General features: G+C 42.8%; 1 protein-coding gene across 2 annotated transcripts in view; it reads left to right on the top strand.

Moving 5' to 3' along the window:
- The window catches only part of LOC137540726 (lysosomal alpha-glucosidase-like), a 74,369-nt gene that overhangs the window by 8,000 nt on the left and 43,660 nt on the right, over positions 1-22,709 (top strand). Inside the window, exons 1-5 of one of the 2 annotated variants that reach the window (XM_068261859.1) lie at positions 1,678-1,734; positions 7,192-7,624; positions 10,872-11,017; positions 14,115-14,280; positions 17,334-17,430. In XM_068261859.1, the coding sequence (XP_068117960.1) occupies positions 7,202-7,624; positions 10,872-11,017; positions 14,115-14,280; positions 17,334-17,430 (832 nt within the window). In that variant the 5' untranslated portion in view covers positions 1,678-1,734; positions 7,192-7,201. Of the gene's footprint in view, positions 1-1,677; positions 1,735-7,191; positions 7,625-10,871; positions 11,018-14,114; positions 14,281-17,333; positions 17,431-22,709 lie in introns of those variants that run through there. The other variant, XM_068261858.1, reaches the window with a different exon arrangement.

Below are 22,709 nucleotides of genomic sequence, written 5' to 3'. Positions count from 1 at the left end.
AGGTTAAAGCTGCTCACAAGCTGAAAAAGTGTGGGCACCTCTGGTATAGCACATGTAAAGAGATGATGCGTTTTGCGGGCACAATTATCCACTTCTTCAGCTGAAATAAATGTGCCTAATATGTGTCACTCCTACACTTTGCGCTTTTATTATAAGACTAGAGCGGCTCATGGCAGTGACCACACACCATATAAGGCACATTTATTTTTATTGAGCTGCAAAACGTGTTGTCTGTTTACATATGCTATACCAACAACATTTTGAATGCAGTATTAGGCACATTTATCTTCTTCTAAAATGTTGAACTTGAGGTTTGTGTCTTCTATGGAGGTAAGCCAATGCATGCCTTCCTTTTAAACTATTTTTATTTATTTATTACTATTCCTGGGCACCTCCCATCTATGTAGTAAATGTTAAAGGGTTGGATTTAAAGGGATACTTAAGCCAGAAAAAAAAGAGTTTTACTCACCTGGGGCTTCTACCAGCCCCCTGCAGCAGTCCTGTGCCCTCGCAGCCACTCACTAATAGTCTGGTCCTCTGCTGCCAGCTAATTTCATTTTTGCCGACAGGCCCGACAGGACTGGCCACGTGTAGCTTTCTCCGCATTCCTGACTGCAGTTAGCGCTATTGCGAGCCGCAACGCGTGCAAAGATACGCGTTGCCGCGTTACCAATGCATAGATATGTGGCAACGCATATTTTTGTACACACTGCGGCCCGCAATATTGCTAATTACAGTCGGGAATCCGGAGAAGGCTACGTGTGGCCAGTCCTGTTGGGCCTGTCGGCAAAAATTAAACTAGCTGGCAGCGGTGGACCAGAGGATTAGTGAGTGGCTGCGAGGGCACAGGACTGTGCAGGGGGCTGATTGAAGCCCCAAGTGAGTAAAACTCGTTTTTTGTTTTTCCTGGCTTAAATGTCCCTTTAACGCCCTAAAGCAGGGGTTGAATCTGTATTAAAGGCATATTAGGAATGTGATAAAAGCTGTGGAAAGACATCAGACTGGCAAAACTGGAAGCTGCAAAACAGGTTGTTATATTAAGTCACTTACAGATAGAAATGTGCATAAGAGGATATCATTAATACATGGCACTAAAGTAAAATAGCATATTTTAATCCTACGTCATTCAGGTAATTGCTGTCTATACTCTGCATGTTTGTACTTGCCCCGTTCCAGCTGAAACTGATGCTTTTAGTTCTAAAACCTGAGTACCTAACATTGATGCACAGAAAGCAAAGACATTAGTTTTCAGAGGTGGCTACAGATGAATTTTGCTGAATTCCAATGTTTTAGTTTTGATAGGAAATTGGCATTTCAGAGATGAAATATGACTTTTGGAAATTGCTTAATTGTAAGTATTTTGCATTAAAAATCTATGAATCAAAATTCCCAAATAATTGTAAGGTCTCCTAACTCAAATTTCTCACCAAATTTGCTATGTAGATGCAGGTCAACTGTGGGAACATGCCCCAACTTTTTATTAAAGGCCATAACATTTTGTAAAAAAAAAACCTTGAGTTGTCATATTGAATTGGCTTTGGACTTCTTATGTTCTTAAGTTCACATGCTACTGTCTACTATATATTTTCTCCCAAGACAACTTGTGAAACTGAATATTCACAGTAAAAGTAAAAATAAGCAAACTTCTTGTCACTCATGCAAACTGGTGTTCTGCAGGGTCTCCAGACTCAACAAGAGCCTAAGCAATACCAATTCATATGGTTCATAAGACTGGTGAGTACTCTGTAAATAGGTGTCTTTGAAGGCTTCTTCCCCGAACAGAGCACTATTGTCAAAGGTTATAGGCAAGAGGTTTATCCAACTTTCAGATCCCTGGAGGAGGTGGGGATAACCAGGACCGGTTCTAGTAACAACAATTGGCCCCCCATGCAAAATAAAGCCAGAGTGCCCCCCAATGGGGCCCCCTGACAGACATATTTCCCCCCAGGGCCCCTGAGCCAGCTGCCCCTCCTGTCCCCCCCAACCACTACCCAACGTAACTGTGATTCATAGGGCCCCTGCAGAGACGTTGGTGGAGCAGTGTCTCACCTGTTCTGGTGGACATGCGACTATCAGTCCATGGCTCCAACTTCATCCTTACAGGGGTGCCTCTCCCCCATGACCCGACGCGTGTTATTAAATAATATCATGCTGCAGGTCATAGAGAAGATGCGGCCAATTGTGGATGAAGATGGGAGTGCATGGAGCCACAGACTGACAGAGGTGTGCGTCCGCCGGGACAGGTGAGACGCTACGCTGCCGAAAACATTGCAGAAGCCCAATGGAGCAAGTTTGGGGGCCCTTTCAAGATCTGGGGCCTTGGGCAATTTCCCCCTTTGCCTCTATAGTAGCACCGGCCCTGGGCATAACTAAGCTACAATGGGTGCTTTTTGGTGGAATGTAGAAACTTCCTTTAATATAAAGAGAACTCCCAGATAGCCATTCGGCCATGGAGAAATGGGTATGGGGTACGATTGATACCTTAGTACACCTTACCCATTACCACAACCTGGGACAAGTGGTTAAGAGTGTAACGGAGGAGGGAACACCCCTCTGTCTATATTTATGTCTTTAATGTATGCTTCCACTTTTAAATGTTTTAAATTTATTCAATTGACTTAGAAAATAATAAATCTAATGTTAACTGAAGCATGTGGAAGCCAACAAGATCAAAACCACTACAAACCCACCCCTTGAGAGTTTGAAAAAATGAAGTGTTTTTCTGGCAAAACTAAGTTCTGTTTTCAGAAAAACGGCAAGAAAAAGGTTCTTATGACAAGTTCTCCCAAATGACCCTGACCTAAACAACAGAATGTTCATCATGTTCCACAAATAAATAAACCCTTCCAATGATATCCTGCGCCTGAATCATGTGAACTAGTAATGTCTACCCTAAGGAGGGGAGCCAGTAGTGTTGATATGACCACAGCAACAAACTTCAATACACTACTGTCTACTTGACATGTAAACTTTATTAAATACTGTACACACAATATACCCAACCCATTAAAAGAGCAGTACTGCGGTGTTGGCCTATGCTAATCACAGCCGGCTGTGTCACATACACAGATCTCTACCACATACAGCCACACATGCACACTCACTGATGTTTATACTCCCGGGAGTTTTATATGAAAAAGTTTGCATGCAGCAAGCTAAGATCAATCAACTCCAGGAAAGTCAGTGGTTAGTCATGCAGGGGCTGTAGCCAGATTGTTAGTGCAACAGTTCCACATTATTGGCTGACATATGCCTCATCAGTGTTTTCATGCCGCGTTAGTGGTGCTGGACAAAACTTGCATCAAGCGCATAAAGCATTGTATGTATTGCCACTGAGGGCTCTCACCACCTCCTCCGCAATGTCCCACTTTGCTACAACCGCTCAGCAGTCTTCTGTGGTGCGCTCTGTGTCCTGCTTGATCCACTCCGCTTTCATGGACATACAGCTGCCGGCATGCTCGCGCTATGGGGATCGCTTCCTGCTGCTCACGGTCTCTCTGTACGAGACCCGGATGTGATGTCACCGCTCTGCCCTCAGCATCACTAGTATCGGCCGCCCACCGGCCTTCGTCAGATGATAGTGGGCGGTTGTTCAACGTTCCATTTTAACATCCCAGCAATGCTTGCTACTTTGCATACTCCTCCCTACCAATGTGCGTCTTTTTCAAAGTGCATTTTTCATGGTCCTATTGTTACTTCCTTAACATGATTATTCCAATGTTGTAACATTACAACATTACCGCATTTCAACATTTTAACATTATTGTCCTCCGCAGCAAGACAGGTGATCAGGATTAAAGGGGAACTCTTCACCTCCTCACCAGAATCCTCTCATTTGCTGTACACAGACAGTTGTCGGATGCAAAAAACGTTTGTTATAATCTGATATGATGATAATTTCATATGCCCATCTTTCATGCAAGCAGCAGTCATTCTTCATATACTCACTATCTAGACCATATCCTATCTCCGCAAGACCTGACCACAGATATGAGGCTAAGGGTCACTTCGGACCATACTGGGCTTATTATTATTACTTAGGGAGGAAGGGTGCTAGGGGGAGGTCAGAGTTTAACCCAAGCGGGATGACTGTTCCCAACCTAAAGATCCAGCTTGATTCAATTTGACACAATTGTCTATCAAGATCGCCCCCCCTAGAGGGTATCTGCATTTTGACTATGCCTTTAAATTTTAAACCCTCTGGGTTTTTTCCATGATTCAACATAAAGTGTAATCCCAAGGGGCTAGTCTCGTCCCCCTCATTTATATTGTGTACATGTTGCTGTATTCGTTTTTTGAGCAATTGTGTCGTTTTTCCCACATAATATAGCCCACAAGGGCATGTGATCATGTAAACTACGTATCTACTTTCACAATTGATGAACGTTTGAACTTCATACGTTTTCCGTCCTCGTGAGTCGCGAAATTCGCTCGTTCGATCAACTAAATGGCACACACTGCACCGTCCGCACCGATACATGCCCTGCGGCCGCATGGAGGGACCCAACCACATCCGCGTCGATTGGGGTGTAACCGATTTGAACTCAGATCTAACCAACATATCACGGAGATTCGGCGCTCGTTTTGCCGCTAATTTAGGGTAATCTCCTACTGCTTCAACTATCCGCGGGTCCAATTGTAACAAGTGCCAGTGTTTCGCCAACGCTCTTCGCAGTTGGTTCCAGTGCGTGCCATATTTTGTTACAAGTCTAACATGATCACCTTTTGGTTTCTGTTTGTGTCTATTGGCTGTTAGTAAGTCATCTCTTGATGTTAAATCAACTCTTTGTCTCGCAACATCCAAAGGATGTTAAAATGTTGAAATGCGGTAATGTTGTAATGTTACAACATTGGAATAATCATGTTAAGGAAGTAACAATAGGACCATGAAAAATGCACTTTGAAAAAGACGCACATTGGTAGGGAGGAGTATGCAAAGTAGCAAGCATTGCTGGGATGTTAAAATGGAACGTTGAACAACCGCCCACTATCATCTGACGAAGGCCGGTGGGCGGCCGATACTAGTGATGCTGAGGGCAGAGCGGTGACATCACATCCGGGTCTCGTACAGAGAGACCGTGAGCAGCAGGAAGCGATCCCCATAGCGCGAGCATGCCGGCAGCTGTATGTCCATGAAAGCGGAGTGGATCAAGCAGGACACAGAGCGCACCACAGAAGACTGCTGAGCGGTTGTAGCAAAGTGGGACATTGCGGAGGAGGTGGTGAGAGCCCTCAGTGGCAATACATACAATGCTTTATGCGCTTGATGCAAGTTTTGTCCAGCACCACTAACGCGGCATGAAAACACTGATGAGGCATATGTCAGCCAATAATGTGGAACTGTTGCACTAACAATCTGGCTACAGCCCCTGCATGACTAACCACTGACTTTCCTGGAGTTGATTGATCTTAGCTTGCTGCATGCAAACTTTTTCATATAAAACTCCCGGGAGTATAAACATCAGTGAGTGTGCATGTGTGGCTGTATGTGGTAGAGATCTGTGTATGTGACACAGCCGGCTGTGATTAGCATAGGCCAACACCGCAGTACTGCTCTTTTAATGGGTTGGGTATATTGTGTGTACAGTATTTAATAAAGTTTACATGTCAAGTAGACAGTAGTGTATTGAAGTTTGTTGCTGTGGACAAATAAATAAACAAAATAGAAACCTCAGAATTTGAGGCTTCAAGAAAAAAGTCCTGTCTTTCTAATTTTCATCTGTAAGTTCATATAGTACCTGATTCCTTGAAGCAATAGTATTCTGCATTGTTCATGGAAAACTGAAAATTCTGGTTGTGCCCAGGAGCCTTTACCACCTCTGAAAAACATTCCAAAGTTGCTTAGATGGATCTCTGCCAACATGTTCATGAAGAAAAACCGGTCACACATTCCTTAAATTCCACTGCTGTTTAAACAGACTGCTAGACTCACAATAACACCTAGTAGCATGTCAAAAATTAGAGTTTTCCATTTTTTACAAATCAATAAAAAAATAAACCTTGAAATTTATGGTAAGTTAATTTGTCATCATGTCATGGGGCTGACAGGGACACTTTTTTCAGGATTAACTTAAGGGAAAAGAGAACACTCAGACAGCTCATTGTTATCCAGAACCACTAGAAGAGTATAAAGGATTGAAAGAGACCGAAAAGCCCTCTTACTAAAAAAAGCAATGTTTTTCAACAGGTCCAAGCCCTGTCCAATAGAGCCATTTTAATCCATACCATACACTGATGAGGAACAAGTGAAACCAGACTATCCCAGATTACACACATTCTCCACATATCTAGAGTCCTTAGGATTAAGCCCATGCTTGCAGGAGCGAAGCATTTCTGGGATTCAGTTTTACTCTACCTTTTGTAGGAGACACCATATTAAAGTCACCCCATTGCACCAACTTAGTAGTGAGGAAAGTAATTCTGATCATAACATCATTCAGATCTTGAATATCCGCTGGCTGTGGTATATAGGGCCACTTTCTCCCCGTGGAATGTAGCGTGCATGATCACTTAACTACCCAGGTCATCTAATACCAAGCTAAAAAAGGGAGAGATTTATGCACTACTATCGTAGAGATATAGTACCTCGTTTGACTGCTCAGGTGGCCATCTTGGCCAGCCCCCTTTTTAAAATCATATTATTAGGTTTATTGAAATCACCATGAACTTTATGTTCTTCTAATGCTTTCTGGCTCTCTATTATCTGTATATCTAGCTCTTCTAGAGGAATTTTCTCCTCAGCAATTATCATAGACATTGTAGAGAAGCCACTTTCCAGAAATTCGGAATGTTTAAATATATTTGACATTTTAAAGGGTCATTTATCATTTAAGGGTTATTATTTTCCCAATATCAAGAATATAAAAGGTAAGTAATAAGGCATGATTAGAATACAATTCTGGATAGTCTAGATAAGTCTGGATAACTAAAAATAGAAAATACTGTAGAAAAGCACAAAAAATTGCATGGGCAATTGTGGGTTCCAGTTGCCAAACCCTAGCGTGTAAGTGACCCCAACATAGAAGAAAGAGACAAAAGACCAGCTGCATTTGTAATAGGAACTTATTAGTAGCACTCTCCATCTTAGTGTTTGTTTTACGTTTTTTACAATTATATTTTACTGTCAAATTTAGGATTATTGCATCCCGTGTCCCACACTCACTTAAAAACATACCTGTTTCTTCTTTTCAGTGAACACAGTATGTTGCCCAGCATGTTCAAACCAGGTCAAAGAAGAAAACTACTGAAAACAAAGCAGGTGGCATGGGAGATTTGTATGCTCTTAGTGATTTGCGCACTGTGTAATGGGAAAAGCCCTGACCCTTCCAAATGTTCTGCAGTCCCCAGCAACCGTTTTGACTGTGCACCGGAAAAGGCCTTGAAGAAGGATGAATGTGAAGCCCGCGGGTGCTGTTTTATTCCTGCAGATGTTAAGCAAGTGCCTGGTCCTCCTTCCTGCTTTTTCCCATCAGATTACCCCAATTACAAGATGACCGACTTCACTGAAACAAAAACTGGACACTCTGCCACCCTTATTCGCTCAACACCAACATTTATGCCCAACGATATAATGAAACTACAAATGGATGTTCGTTATGAAACAGAACATAGGCTTCGTATAACTGTAAGTACAGTCATTTTTCAGCAGGTTTTGTGCATTCGTCACTCAGTATCATAAATATGAATACAAAGAAAACTGTAAACTGCAACACACAGTTCAAATCACCATACAGTGTACAGTGTCTTGTAAGACGAAAATTGGGGAGGTGAAACCGAGAGCCTAATATAGAGTAATATGTACTGTTAATAGTTGGATAGAAGCTTGAAAAGAGTAATGCTTACAAACATGGGTTATTACAAAGGCAACCATTGTACAGGTAGGTGGAGAGATTTGACCTGACCCCACTCAGGTTAGAAAATCGCTCTCTGTAGTGTGGAAACAGTGAAAACACCCCTCCAGCAACACCATACTGAACATACTGTAATTGATCATTTAAATTGAAACAATGTTGTAAAAAAGATGAACCAGTGCCCTGTAGATACAAGTAATTAACGTTTAACTAGTCAGGCATATCTGCAATAATGGTGGATCAAGAGAAGACTCTTGGCAGCGTCCTGATCTCAGAGGTCCAATTGCCTGAGTTAAAGTGTCTTTTAGTAATCAGGTAATCCAAGGTCACGTCTAGATACCATTATTCAAAGGTAAAGGTGGTTTAAGGCTGTGAGGGATGATAGTCCCAGAGAGAGCCAAATGCAAGGCCTAAAGATAATGCTTAAAGTGACTTCTCACTTCTAAATGGAAATAGGAAATTCAGGAATACGTTTGGAAAGTGTCTTGGGTAGCAACTTTGACAGCCCTTATTAAACCACTTCAGTGCATACGTATGTACATGTCGTCGGTGAGTTAGGCGCAGGGCGAGATGAATGACGGCTCTCCCTGCTGCCGCAAAACTCCCCGGCGGCGTCAAATACTATTCCCATTTGGAGGGAGATGTAATTTGGTGCCTGGCAACCGCCGGAGTCCCGAATTACCCTTGCACGCCCTGCACAGCATTACATTGCTGCTATGGGGCACCTAGTTTTGGCGCTCAGCGCTAAGCACCGTGTGCCAGGACATCCTGCTTTGACCTCAGTCCCATTAAAATAGGTCAGTTTCTACCCTGATGAACAGGAGACTTGATGTCCTGAGGTCACATGCTGGGGAAATCACAAGAGACACAAGTATAAGGCCAGCCAAGGTATGCCCCGGTGCATAGGGGCATCATTCACTACTGAACACACAGCAATCATAGCTATTAAGTGGCCTTGGGACTTTTGCAAATTTTGCCCCCCCCCCCTCCTTCAGGCAGCTGCTTCATCTGAATAAACCTATTCTATTCTGAAAACTATAAACTTCCACCCAACTCCTACTCAAAACATTTCCATGCACTGTCACTAATATCTCTATCTGTTTAACAAGCTCTAGCAGTTCCTGTTCAGGCAGCTATATGAGTTTAGAGGTCCACATCACCTACATCAGGCATATTAAAAGCCCGGCCAGTGGGCCAAGTGCAGCCCACCAAGCCTTTTCTGGTGGCCCTTGAAGCTGTCTACAGTCGTTAATTTCATGTGACCTACAGGCTGAAACTGTGGTGCCACATGCAGGGGCCACCATGTATCACTGCTCTGCCTTCCCCATTGCTTGTCTGTAGCTTATTACTCACCACTATAGCAGTAGCAGCCACTGATTAGCAGCTGCTACTATGCCAACAGAAGTACTGCAACAGCCATTGATTAACAGCTGCCACTGTGCCAACAGCAGTAACAACTACTGATTAGCAGCTGCCATTATGCCAGCAGCAGTAACAGCCACTGATTAGCAGCCACCACTGTGCCAGCAGCAGTAACAGCCACTGATTAGCAGCAGCCACTGTGCCAGTAGCACAGCACTATGCCTGCATACTTTTTATTATTATTATTATTTAGTATTTATATAGCGCCAACATATTACGCAGCGCTGTACAGTGTATATATATATATATATATATATATATATATATCTTGTCACTAACTGTCCCTCAAAGGAGCTCACAATCTAATCCCTACCATTGCCATATGTCTATATTATGTAGTGTAAGTACTGTAGTTTAGGGCCAATTTTTTAGGGGGAGCCAATTAACTTATCCGTATGTTTTTGGAATGTGGGAGGAAACCGGAGTGCCCGGAGGAAACCCACGCAGACACGGAGAGAACATACAAACTCTTTACAGATAGTGCCCTGGCTGGGATTCGAACCAGGGACCCAGCGCTGCAAGGCGAGAGAGCTAACCTCTACGCCACCGTGCTGCCCAATATACTGAAAGGTATATGCTAACTGCACACAGTATATGGGTTAATTCTGTGGATATGTTTTATTTGACTGTCACAGGAATGTACCTAACGGCAATTAGCAAAAAAAGTGTTTCATTTTGCTAGTTTGGCCCTTAGCACTCTCAAGAATGGCGATACGGCCCTTGGCCTAACATGTTTGGACAACCCTGGCCTACATGTTCTTTCTGTTTTGGTTTAGAGCTGCTTATGACTACTTGTCATATCATGATTAAATTATTGCTGCTTTGTACTTATTTGAACTACCACAATGCAGGAAGTCATATTTCTTATATAGATATGTGAAATCTTGTGCTGCTTGGTCAAGAAGACAGCAGGTATAGTTGTTGCTCACACTCTAGTGTAGTGGCTCCTGTTAAACCCGGCTGTGGGGTGGGCTTTGGCAGAGGAGACAAAAGGCAAAGAGGAGGAGCACTCTGTAGCGTGGCAACGTTTTTATTGATAAAAAACCGCAATAAAAATACACCTACTATGTGAAGGTTAAAAACAGGCATGTAGATGGGCATGAAGCCCTTCAATGCGTCCTGGGTGGGGTTTCAGCCTCAAAACCGCCGTGGCCAAGGGTGGTTTGTGGACCAGACGAAAGGTGGTGCCTGATGAAGGCGTGGATATGCCGAAACCCATTGTGACGTCACCAACATGTGAATGTCCAGCGGCGGGGCACCCAGCCACCACCTTCCATCTGGTCCACAAACCACCCTTGGCCACAGCGGTTTTTAGGTTACACCCATCCAGGACGCATTGAAGGGCTTCATGCCCATTAACATGCCTCTTATTAACCTTCACATAGTAAGTGTAATTTATTGTACTTGTTCATCATTAGAAACATTGCCACATTACAGAGCGCTCCTCCTCTTCTCTTTTTCTTATTTACCAGTTCTGAAGTGTAGGTTACTTACCAAATGCATAATTAAAATAAGACTTCCAATTAACTGTATGCTCACCAAGATAACACTGTATTAGTTGTATTGTTTTCCATTATCTTTCTAAATCATTAATTCCAGATAAAAGATGCGACTAAAAAGCGATATGAAGTCCCCATAGAAACGCCATCTGTCTCTGGGAAAGCAGATCCTGTCCAGTATGATGTCAAGTTTAACGCTGAGTCGTTTGGCTTTAAAATAAGCAGGAAAAGTAACGGGAATGTTCTGTGAGTAAAAATTATGTGCTGTAAGCAATGGTATTCATAAACTTCATTATATGCAACTTTAAAGGGTTACTTAAGTGAAAATAAAAAAAATCAGTTTAACTTACCTGAGGAATCTTGCAGCCCCCTGGAGTGACATCAGTCCGAGTCCCTCCGGTAAGCAGCGGCGACTCCCACAAATCTGGCCAATCTTGCAAGGGAGCTCTCTGCGCATGCGCAATGGCAATTTTCACTGCATGGGCAGAATGCTCTCTGCTGCGGTAGTACGATGAAGAGAAGTGTGACCGGCCAGCTTTGGCGTAGGTCACCTCTGCATGATGAAGGGACTCATAATGGCGTAGTGGGCACAGGAGGACTCCAGGGGGCTGCAAAAGTAAGTTAAAATGATTTTCTTATTTTCACTTTAGATTTCCTTTAAGGGCTCAAATCCACTAGGACTGATTTGAAGTGATTCTCCACACGTAAAATCGAAATCAATAGGCTGTTTCCAAAATGTGCATGCAGGGCACAAGTGGAAACAGGCCTAGCAAACCTGAAATGAAAAAAAAAAGGGTAAATTAAACACAGAACTTAGGGCCGATCCAATTCACTTTTTCTCCTATGTTTTCTCCTAGATGATATGTATGCAATATCAATAAAATGACCCTTATTCAATTCACTTTTTCTCCTAGGAGATCATTTTTCATCTTTTGTTAAAAATAACTTTTCAGCATTCTGCAATTGAAATAAGTACCAAAAAGTAGGCAGAAAAGTACTTCCAAAATTATTCGGAGTATTTTCTTCCTTGCTGGTGGCTTAAAAGGCATTTTATGATAAGACGTGAAAATATCACCAGGAAGAAAATTTAGGAGAAAAAGTAAATTGGAATCGGGCCCAATGCCTTTTAAGCAGCAAGCAAGAAAATGCTCAGAATAATTTTGATAGTACTTTTTCACCTACTGTTTTACTACTTTTTCAATTGCAGAGTGTAAAAGTTATTTTAAACAGAAGATAAAAAATGATCTCCTAGGTCAGAGAAAACTTAGGAGACAGGGGGCCATATGCAATTCACTTTTTCACCTGAGTTTTCTCCTAGGGGATATTTCACAACTTGTAAATAAAATGTCTTCCTAGGAGAAAACTCAGAAGAAAAAGTTAATTGCATATGGGCCCCTGGGCCATATGCAATTCCCTTTTTCTCCTGTGTTTTCTCCTAGGAGATCATTTTAATGTTTAATTTCAATTAACTTTTTAGGCACTTTGCAATGAAAAAAATACCAAAAAGTGGGTGAAAAAGTGCTATAAAAATTATTTTGAGTTTTTTCTTGCTATCTGGTGGCTTAACAGGTATTTTATTGACAAGTTTAAAAATATCACCAAGGAGAAAACTCAGGAGAAAAAGTTAATTACATATGGGCCAGTGAAATGAATAAGGGCCTAGGGTGCCTTTCTCTCCTTCACCCTCGCCCTCACTTTCCCTCCTTCACCCTCACATATACCAGTTGATCAACAGGAAGGCCAACAAAACCCTTCTGATCTGTTGGAAGTGTCAACAGGATTACTTAAACTGCAGTGTAGTAAAGCAACCACAAGATGTCACTGTGTATGTAAAGTGCTGCAATTACAGTATCTCTATGGTATTGGGATTTCCTGTACTCATTCTGTGTTGCTCTCTGTTCTAAGTAAGCTTCATTTCCTGATGGTTGTATAAGATTTATCTCTGCACGTTTTCTTCAGTAAAGAGTTCTAACTTTTTATACTGGGTGCCTATCTGCGTGTACAGACCACTCTGCTCCAACATGATCTGCCAAGCTTTTGTATTGCCCTCTGATGTATTTATATGTGTTAATCAGGTCACCCCTTAGCCATCTTTGTTCCAAGCTAAATAAACCCAGTTTTTCCAATCTTTCTTGGTAAGTGAGACCTTCCATCCCCGGATTAATTTAGTTACCTGCCTTTCTAGTATGTTAATATCCTTCCTATAGTTTGGTGCCCACAACTGTATCTCATACTCCAGATGTGGCCTCACAATTAATTTATACAGAGGGAGTAGTATACTAGCATCTCGTAATTTTACCTCACGGTTTTTGCATTCTAGAATCTTATTTGCTTGCCATTGTTATCTGCTTGCCATTGTTAAACTTGTGCCACACTTACTGCTCCCAGGCTCCAGCACGACTCACTTCCGGGACTGGCATGCACAGGAACGGGCGCTGCGGCCGCGTCTTACTAGGCTTACTCTTTTGTAAGTCGTTTTGGGCGGGGCTCCAGCACTAGCGCAGGTCAGGGTATTTAACCCATGACCAATCAAGCACCCAGTGCTGTTGCATCCTAACAGCCGCTGTGTGTGTCCACACCATTCCTCATGCCTTTCAGACCTGTCAAGTCAGTCCTGCCATGCCAGACCTGTCATGCCAGTCCTATCACGTCAGTTCTGTAATGCCATACCTGCCAGTCAGTCCTATTACGCCAACCTAGTCACGCCAGTCCTGCTAGTCAGACCTGTCACACCAAGTCAGTACTGTCAGTCCTGTCACATCAGTCTTGTCACATTGCTTTTTTTTCTCCTTCCCTTACGTCAAGGTAACCCCTCCTGTTCTTCTCGTCTCTGGTGGGGCAGTCCTAGGGGTCGTGACCTTGTGGGCACCAGGCAGCAAAGTAATCCACTGATTATTAAGGTTGGTGGCCCATCATCCTTTGCGGGGTGTGTTGATGAAGACCCGTGCTCACATAGACTCCATGCCCTGGGAGTGCCCACACCAATCATCGGCGGTGCTGAGATTAACAGGACCCCGATAGCTTGTTACAGCATCAACCAGTATTTCCAACTTCCCAAGTCTTTCTCCAAGTCTGATGTTACCAGCTAGAAGCCATTTGTCTTACATGTTGCTGTAAAAAGACCATGCGCTTTTATTGGTGGATATTATAACAGCATTCATAATCTATATATGTATTTCTGTATTTGGATTCCTGGGTGTGATGACTGCAGCGGTGCATGTACTCAGTATATATTTATGGTACCCACTATTGTTTACATTGTAATCTGTACAGCATCACAAAAGATGAAGGTACTTTATAAATAATAATAATAATCGAAAAATACTTTGATTTCTCATTATAGGGTTAACACCAACATAGCTCCACTCATTTTTGCTGATCAGTTCATACAGCTATCCTTTTCTCTTTCATCGACGTATATTTATGGTTTGGGAGAGCACCTTACAAACATCAATTTAGACCTCAACTGGAAAAAGCTGACATTCTGGAACAGAGATCTTATCCCACGGGTAAGTTAAATATTGTATTTAAATGTCTGTTGTCATAATGAAGGCGCCTGGAAATGTGGGCGTGCAATAAGGCCAATAGTAATATTACATACCAATACTTTAATATAAAAGTGTAAAATATCGGTGTTAAATACCAATTTTTTACTGTGGCCAAACTACCACTCCCCCCTGATGCCTAACCTAATCTCCCCCTTCCCCACATACTAGCTGCCTAATGCCTAAACCTAAACTCCCCTCTTCGGACAGTACCTACTACCTACCTAATACCTAACACATAAACCCACTTGCACCGCACAAACTATCTACCTAATGCCTAAACCTAACCCCCCCCCCCCCACACACTACCTACCTAACACCTGTCCCTTAACCCCCCCCCCCCCCACACACACACACACACACACAAACCAACTACCTAATTCCTAACCCTTAAAGTAGATGCGAGGTGAACTTTTACTCATTGCATAATTGTGTTCCTTTCCTATTGTTTATAGGGCATTCCTCAAACCAAATAATAGTTCGGTTTTGTTTTAATACACGCCCACAGGGTTTCAGAGAGCCTTGGCAGTAGCAAGGGCTCATGGGACCTCAGTCTGGGCAGGAGGAGGAGGAGGTGTTACTAGCCATTGATTTCACAGGCAGAGGGGAGGAGGGAGGAGTAGGCTTTTTTCACAGGCTGAGTGCTCAAGATACAGACAAGCCTGCCTCTTTGTAATGTTTACAAACAACATGGCTGCTGTCATTGTATCACAGGAAGAAATAACCATTTTCGATTAAAGCTGTTTGCAGCTAGATTTGCTGTGTAAACTAAACTTTAGATAAGATATATAGACAAGTTACTTGTTATAGTTAGTTTTTCATCTCGGATCTGCTTTAAACCCGCCCTGCACAAACTATCTACCTAACACCTAACCCTTAATGCCCCTCCCCCCCCCCCCCCCCACACACACACACTACCTGCCTAAACCTCCTGCACACTAGCTACCTAAGGGCTCATTTCACATCTGCGGCAAAAAAAAAGGCCAAAAAATGCAAATTCTCTGCATCTGCACGCCTTTGGTTGTTCGATATATAGCGGGCGCTGTACTGTACTTTACCGGGCGCCTAAAATTCTGCTTCGGCGCCCAAATACCCATATTTAACATTGGTGCCCATGGTGGTGCCCAATTAGTCCATTTACCGCATGCTCTTTTAGTGCTTCCTGGCTGGACAATACTCACATAGGCTGGTCCATTTCCAGGAAAGCTCTTCCTAAACATTCATATGTTTCCACTACATTTACATACAAATTAACTCTTCTCCATTTAAAAGGAAAGAAAAAATTATAGTAATTAGCGGTTGGTTTAGTGAAATGTTAGTATTTAGAATGATATATATACTGTAATACTTTTGTGTATTAATTGGCACATCACGTATTGATAAACCTAAAGATCCAATTCACTTTTTCTCCTACATTTTTTTTCCTAGGCGATATTTTCACATTATAAATAAAATGTCTTTTAAGCCAGCAGCTAGAAAAAAATGCTAAGAATAGTTTTGACAGTACTATTTCACCTATTTTTTGGTATTTTTCAAATGCAGAGTGCATAAGGTCTTTTAATGTGACACTGAAGCGAAAAAAAACCCTCTTAGGCCTGGTGCACACCAAAAACCGCTAGCAGATCCGCAAAATGCTAGCAGATTTTGAAACGCTTTTTCTTCTTTTTCTGTAGCGTTTCAGCTAGCATTTTGCGGTTTTGTGAAGCGTTTTTGGTGTAGTAGATTTCATGTATTGTTACAGTAAAGCTGTTACTGAACAGCTACTGTAACAAAAAAACGCCTCGCAAACCCCTCTGAAGTGCCGTTTTTCAGAGCGGTTTGCGTTTTTCCTATACTTAACATTGAGGCAGAAACGCATGCGCAATCCAAAATCTGCAGCAGCCGGGGAGTATGCGTTTCTGCAAAACGCCTCCCGCTCTGGTGTGCACCAGCCCATTGAAATACATTACCCTAGCGGGTCCGCACCCGTAAGCGGATCGCAAACCGCAGCAGAACCGCTCTGGTGTGCACTAGGCCTTATTTTTGTTTTCAGTTATGTAGTTGTTGTTTTTTTTATAACATTGCATCATTCTGTCATATTTGCAATTACAGAAAACCCTCTGTATTTTAACCACTTCAGCCTACAGTGTTGTTACGCCTTATGCATCCGAGCAACTTTCACCTCCCATTCACTCGCCAATAACTTTATCACTACTTATCACATTGAAATGATCTATATCTTGTTTTTACGCCACCATTTAGGCTTTCTTTGGGTGGTACATTTTGCTAAGAATTATTTTATTCTAAATCCATTTTAATAGGAAGGATTAAGAATGGAATGGTAAAAAAATCATTATTTCTCCGTTTTTGGCCATTATAATTACATGCTACCGTTATTAAAACCCATGCATTTGATTTGCCCATTTGTCCCGGTTATTACACCATTTAAATGATGTCCCTATCACAATGTATGGCGCCTATATATATTATTTGGAAATAAAGATGCATTTTTTCAGTTTTGCGTCAATCACTTACAGTATTACAAGCCCATAATTTAATAAATAACAGTAATATACTAGGCTATCTGGATGGATATATCCGTGTAGATAGACTTAAGTTGTTAAACTATGAAACAGTGCAGAGGTAATGACCCTTCGAACTCCCCTGCAGTAAAACCTTATCTGAAGCAGTTTTTCACTGTTTGTTTGAGGCATAAAGGCTTCAGAAAATAGGACTGTCTCCGACCTAAGTTGTGTTGGAGTGTTCAGAGAAGCTCTTTTGCATAGATAACAACTGAAGTTTTTTTTTTTAACTCTTACTGTACTAGAACCTAGATGAGACTCTTTCTTTTGTTACGAATGTTCTATTTCTTAGCTGTACTACACATACAATTTATTATTTCATAAGTTTGTTTTCACTTCAGATTCACTTTAAACAGAAGATCTCCTAGGAGTAAACTTAAGAGAAAAAATGAATTGGATGGGGCCTAAAATGTTTTATCGTACATGCTAAAGTTATCTACCTTTGTTTTGTTATAGAAAGATGCTAATCTGTACGGCACTCATCCATTTTATCTGGGCATGGAAAAGGATGGTTCTGCCCATGGGGTGTTCTTGCTCAACAGCAATGCTATGGGTAAGTGCTGCAGAATAATAAAGAATCAGAATTTGTAGTGGAGAAAAAAAACACAGAGGGACACCAGGAGACAATCTGGTGTATTATCATTGATGAAAACGTTGACAAATAAAGAAAAGTAATTATATTACTCACAATGCTGGGTTGCACTAGAGACAACCACTCAAACAGGCGTGTGGGGAAGTGCCGTCCCCACTCGGCCTTGTGCAGGTATATTCGTGGCCGCAGCTCCTCGGAAAAGGTCCACACGTAGTGGGGTCCCCTTGATGGGGGATGGTGGGGTATAGGAGTATGGTAGGAGGTGCCCAGGATTATCCAAAAATACCCATAGGTGTCTATATACAGTGTACACACTTACACTGTGCTATACACCTATGGGTATTTTTGGATAATTCTGCCCGCCCCCTACCGTACTCCTTTCCTATGCAGAATAATAACACTTTATGGATGAGACTTTGTGGAGCAATTGCACACAAAATGAATCTCAGTTTTAAGTTGGACATGGCATCTCTCACTTTATTGTAGCATTTCTTCCATAGTCCAGGAAGGAAATTTTCAAATTATTATAATTTTTTTATCATCTCTTCTAAGTAAGCTTTCTACTGTGTAACCTTTAGCTAAATAGCAAGAAGGATTACCTTTGTAGAAGACAGAAACGTAGCTGTCAGGTAATAGCAATGCACGGAGGCGCCCCTTAGTATTGTACTGTTATGGCTTAATTTTAACAATCTCTAAGGTAAGAATAAAGCGTCTTACCTGTAATGAAAAGACTCTCAAGCCGATAAATAGGCAGTAAATTTATTGTGCACTTAAGACAACGCGTTTTGTGACCAAAGGTCGCTTCCTCAGGTCAAATACTCGTGCTTTAAAAGAAAAAAATCCAGATGGCACTCAGAAACAGCTTACATCAAAATATCAATAAATAAAAAAGGACCATAAACATATAAAAACTTGAACGTATTACAATACATATATGTGAGAATCTGCTCAGCTGCCTGTGCAGACAGGCAGCTTTTTGACCACTGTTCAGGTCTGCATTCTGATTGGAAACTCATTTTCATCATAATGAAATTGCTAGGGTGTGTATATTAATAATTGAACAATCTAACACACACCATACAATCTTTAGTAGAAATTGAAGAGAAATATCTGGCATTCCGGATCGATTTAAATCGAAAAAAAAAAGGGAAATCCAATCAGATTTTTCAGTCGAATGAAAAAAAAGCTTTCGATTTTTTTCGAGAGACACGATCGTTTTTATCGAATTACTGTAAAATCGGATCATTTTATTGTATCGTGTGTGGCCACCTTAAGAGAGACTTTCTGTCAGTATTGCAGCTTGCTGCTGAGGAATTTGCATACATTCGTTATGCAAATCCCCTACCTGCCTCCTGTGATGGCAGTATAAAGGTTGGGATTACCCACAGTCCTTTGCTGGTCATTCCTTCAGGGTTTGTAGTAAACACTCCTAGAGAGTGTCAGCCATGCTACTTCTTGTTGAAGTTATCTTAGAGTAATTCCTGGAAAACTGCACTAGGCAGGTTTCCTTAGTGCAGTTAGGATTGCTTATCTGTTTGTTTGTTCTTTTGCGATTGTCCTGTCCCAGCGGTGGTCGACAGGAAATGGTTCTGATCTCTGTTCTTGGAGTATAGCTGGTGCAGCGGTTGCTACCAGCTATCTCTTCTGATCTGTCTCCTTGGATCGCGCTAGCCACTTTCCGCTAATGCTGTGGATCCTTCTGTTCTGCTACTCTGTACCTGGATCGCGCTAGCCACTTTCGCTAGTGCTGTGGATCCTTCTGTTCTGCTACTCTGTCTGCCTGGATCGCACTCGCCTTGTGCTAGTGCTGTGGATCCTTCTGATCTGTCTTCCCTGGATCGCACTCGCCTTGCGCTAGTGCTGTGGATCCTTCTGTTCTGTCTACCTGGATCGCACTCGCCTTGAGCTGGTGCTGTGGATCCTTCTGATCTGTCTTCCTGGATCGCACTAACCGCTAGCGGTAGCGGCTGTGGATCTTTCTGATCTGTGTTTCTGCTTGGAACACACTTGCTCTGACGGAAGAGTGGTGGATCCTTTCTTCCTAGTTTCTGTTTCACATTTGTCTGTCTTGTCTGATACGAACGCTTGCTGTAGGCTCGGTGAGGTAACCGTTAAGCAAGCGCTCGCGTTCTCTGTTTCGTGTTTGTCTGTCCTTGGTTAGTTAGGCGTGCTTGTCTCTGTTGTGCGTAACACGCGGAGACCTCGCACGAAGGCGTGCACTGTTGCGAATGAGTGCGGTGTTCGCGTTCAGCTAGCGTTTGTTATTTTCCTTGTCTTTCTCTTTGTATTATTTGCTGTGCCTTTGCTACCCTGGTGCTCTGTCCTGCTCAGTCTTGTGTCGCTATTGGCAATCGCCATTCTTGCGATTGCGTTTCCTACTTCGTTTCCGCCGTTGTGTGTTCGCCGTTGCTGGGTGGCGACTAGTTTGGTGGGCACACATTGGTTCTGTCCCTTTGCTCTGTTCCCTGTGGGCTATCCAGCCCTGCCTGATTGTACCTTGTCCTGGATCTGTACATTTCCCATTTGCCATCTGTGGCTGTGCAGCGGCTGTGTTCGCCTGCACTCCACAGCGCCATCTGCCGGTGGGAATTGCCCTCTGCGGGTGCATAGCACCTAGCCTGGGTGTCCTCAATTATACGCTTGTGGAGGAAATCCGCCGCGACGATTCCGCAAATGTTACAGAATGACCAGCCAAACCAAAATTCCCAGGGCAGAGGGAACCTTTGATTTGCTTCAGATGTCATTGCCTGAGACAAAAGCGTTTGTGGATCCTATTATTGGTAGGATCGCACGCTACATTAAAGCAGTTAAAAAATCTGTACTCGTTCCTGATCCCCACCCATATGGGGATTATCTAGATACCGGGTTGTTTGAACCACCATTCGCCTCATGGGAAATCGGGGCCTTGGTGGAAGAATTTGATTTTGATTGGAAAACCTTTTGCGATTTTTATATCGCAAAAAGCGCGTATGTCCTGAACGATTGTCTTGACTCTATGTACCATTTGATTGATTCTGATGAATGTGACGAGTGTGTTGTGGATCTGGTGATGTTTGTATGGCAGAACATTTTGGATGAATTACACACACACCAATCAATTGATCCCAATAAAGAGGTAAAAGTTTCCCGTTCTGTTCCTGCTCCAGTTCCATCTGTAGACTGTGCGCACTATGATTGTTCATCCTTTGTTAAGTGTGCATGGGAGCCCCTGTTTGAGAAATGGGAGATCGAGCTCCTGGTATATGAATTGGAAGGTGATTGGAGATCGTTTTGCAATCATTACCTTTCTAAAAGTGAAGCAGTTTTGTATGCGTGCATTGAGTCTGCGTGCACTTTAATCAAGACTGGTGAATGTATCTCTGACTTTGTGACTCCGCTGTTTGACGTGTGGAGAATGATTTTGTATGAACTACATGCGCTTCAATCTGCTAATTCCTGTAAAGACGCATTGTCAACGGACGATTGTTCCAATCCTCTGGATTTAAAGAAAGTGAGTTTTGAATGCATTTCCTTTCCCAAAGCAACTGAGTGTTTGAAGCCTGAGTGCAAGTCGTTCAGAGCAGTTGCTTGTGTGGAAGTTGAACCAGTGCGGTCTGATGTCGCCACCGCACGTATGGCTGCAAAAGGTCTGTGTGGTCCTTTGTCTAAGAAAGACAGATCTTTTCCCTCAGGTTCTTTGAGATCGTCCATTTATGAACCTGCTATGGGGAAAATTCCTAAGTTATGCAACTTTAAGAAAATTATTGATGTGTCTAATAAAGTTTCTTCTGTTGTTGTCGCCACTTCTTTTGCAAATTAATCTATGTCTTATTCTGTTCACACCTGTGAAGGCCTGTTGCCTAATGACAGTTGCTCCAGTGTTTCTGTCCTAGATGCCTTGCAGTCTGCTCCACAGATCGCGGAGGTTTGCGCTATGGAAGCATCAGTTTCGCAACCTAAAGCGATCTTGGATCCGCAAATTTTGCGTTCTGTCTCCTCTGATTCGACATCGTTAGCCGAGTCTGAGAGTGAGATAGCACTTTGGTTTTACGAATCTGACTCTGAAGCATCTTTGCTGGGTCCAGAGAAGGTTTCTCTGAGCCTGCCCTGTACCATGAATAACAATATGATGTCCAATCACACTGACATCTGGGAACCCCTTTCTTGCTTTGAAGAAAGTTCTGACTCTCCACCCTGTACTCTGGATGAGTCAATATTGCCTTGTACAATATCTCCTGCAATGTCCCTAGAGGCTCGTCTAGGTATTGCTGCTATTTTCACCTGTTTTTCTGCAGTTTTGGAGTTGCAAGCTAGTTTGACTGCTACGCAGAATTCTGGGTGCAGTGAGATTGAAGTTAGGGAGTCAGTGTGTGTTCCAGGAAATATTCCTGTACATTCCCCTCATGATGATGAAATTCAGTCTCAGTTTATGGTGGAACCTTCCCTGGGACATCTGCCCTGTCCACAAAATAAAGTTCCAGTTTTGCCCTGTAACTTGGATAGTTCAGAATCCTTCTTAGAAAACCTGGAAAATTATGTTCCTGAGGTCTTGTTTGATGTTCTGGAGGTCTCCGAGTTCCTCCCAAAGGGAGCAGAACTTGTAGGAGATGTCTCCTGCCCCCCAAGTCCTTCTGAGGTGTTGCCCACTTCAGTAGGCATTGCTGTTGTGCTCACTACCTTTGCAGCTCTGGTGGAGCTTCACTCATATGTAGTCAATGATGATATTACAGTCACAGAAAATTCTGAATTTATGTCCGAGTCTTCTTTTGAAAGACCAGTACCTGTGACCTCCACTCATGATGATTCTCTGCCCGGTACTGGTTTTGGTCTTGTCGTGCCGGACTCTGAGGTTGGCAGTTCCCCGACATGTCCTGAGGTTTCTCCTGTGCTGGTGTACCCCAGTGTACTCTGTGACCCAGAAAGCCCAAGTGTGCCTCGGTTACCAGCGTACTCAGATGCTTCCTCGGTGGAGACATGTTCTGATTTAGCCTGCCTGCTTGCATGCCCAGAAGTGGTCCCTGAAAGTCCTGATCTTGATGGGTATCCTGCTAATTCTGAATCTGGAACCTTCATAGGTTCCATGGGGGTGCTTGGTAGCTCTCCATGTGAGCCTGGTGAGCGTTCTGGCTTCTTGGAATCTCTGCGGAGCTTCAAGGCGTTCTGGGAGATTCCGAGAGAAGTTTTGCTTGGCACCCTGAATACGATCAACAGTGGCTTTTGTTTTGAAAGAGACACTTCGAACAGGTTTTGTGGCAGATTTG

Source organism: Hyperolius riggenbachi, chromosome 12, assembly GCF_040937935.1.
Source record: "Hyperolius riggenbachi isolate aHypRig1 chromosome 12, aHypRig1.pri, whole genome shotgun sequence".
NCBI classification, from domain to species: domain Eukaryota; kingdom Metazoa; phylum Chordata; class Amphibia; order Anura; family Hyperoliidae; genus Hyperolius; species Hyperolius riggenbachi.
This window is presented reverse-complemented; position numbering and strand designations above follow the sequence as displayed.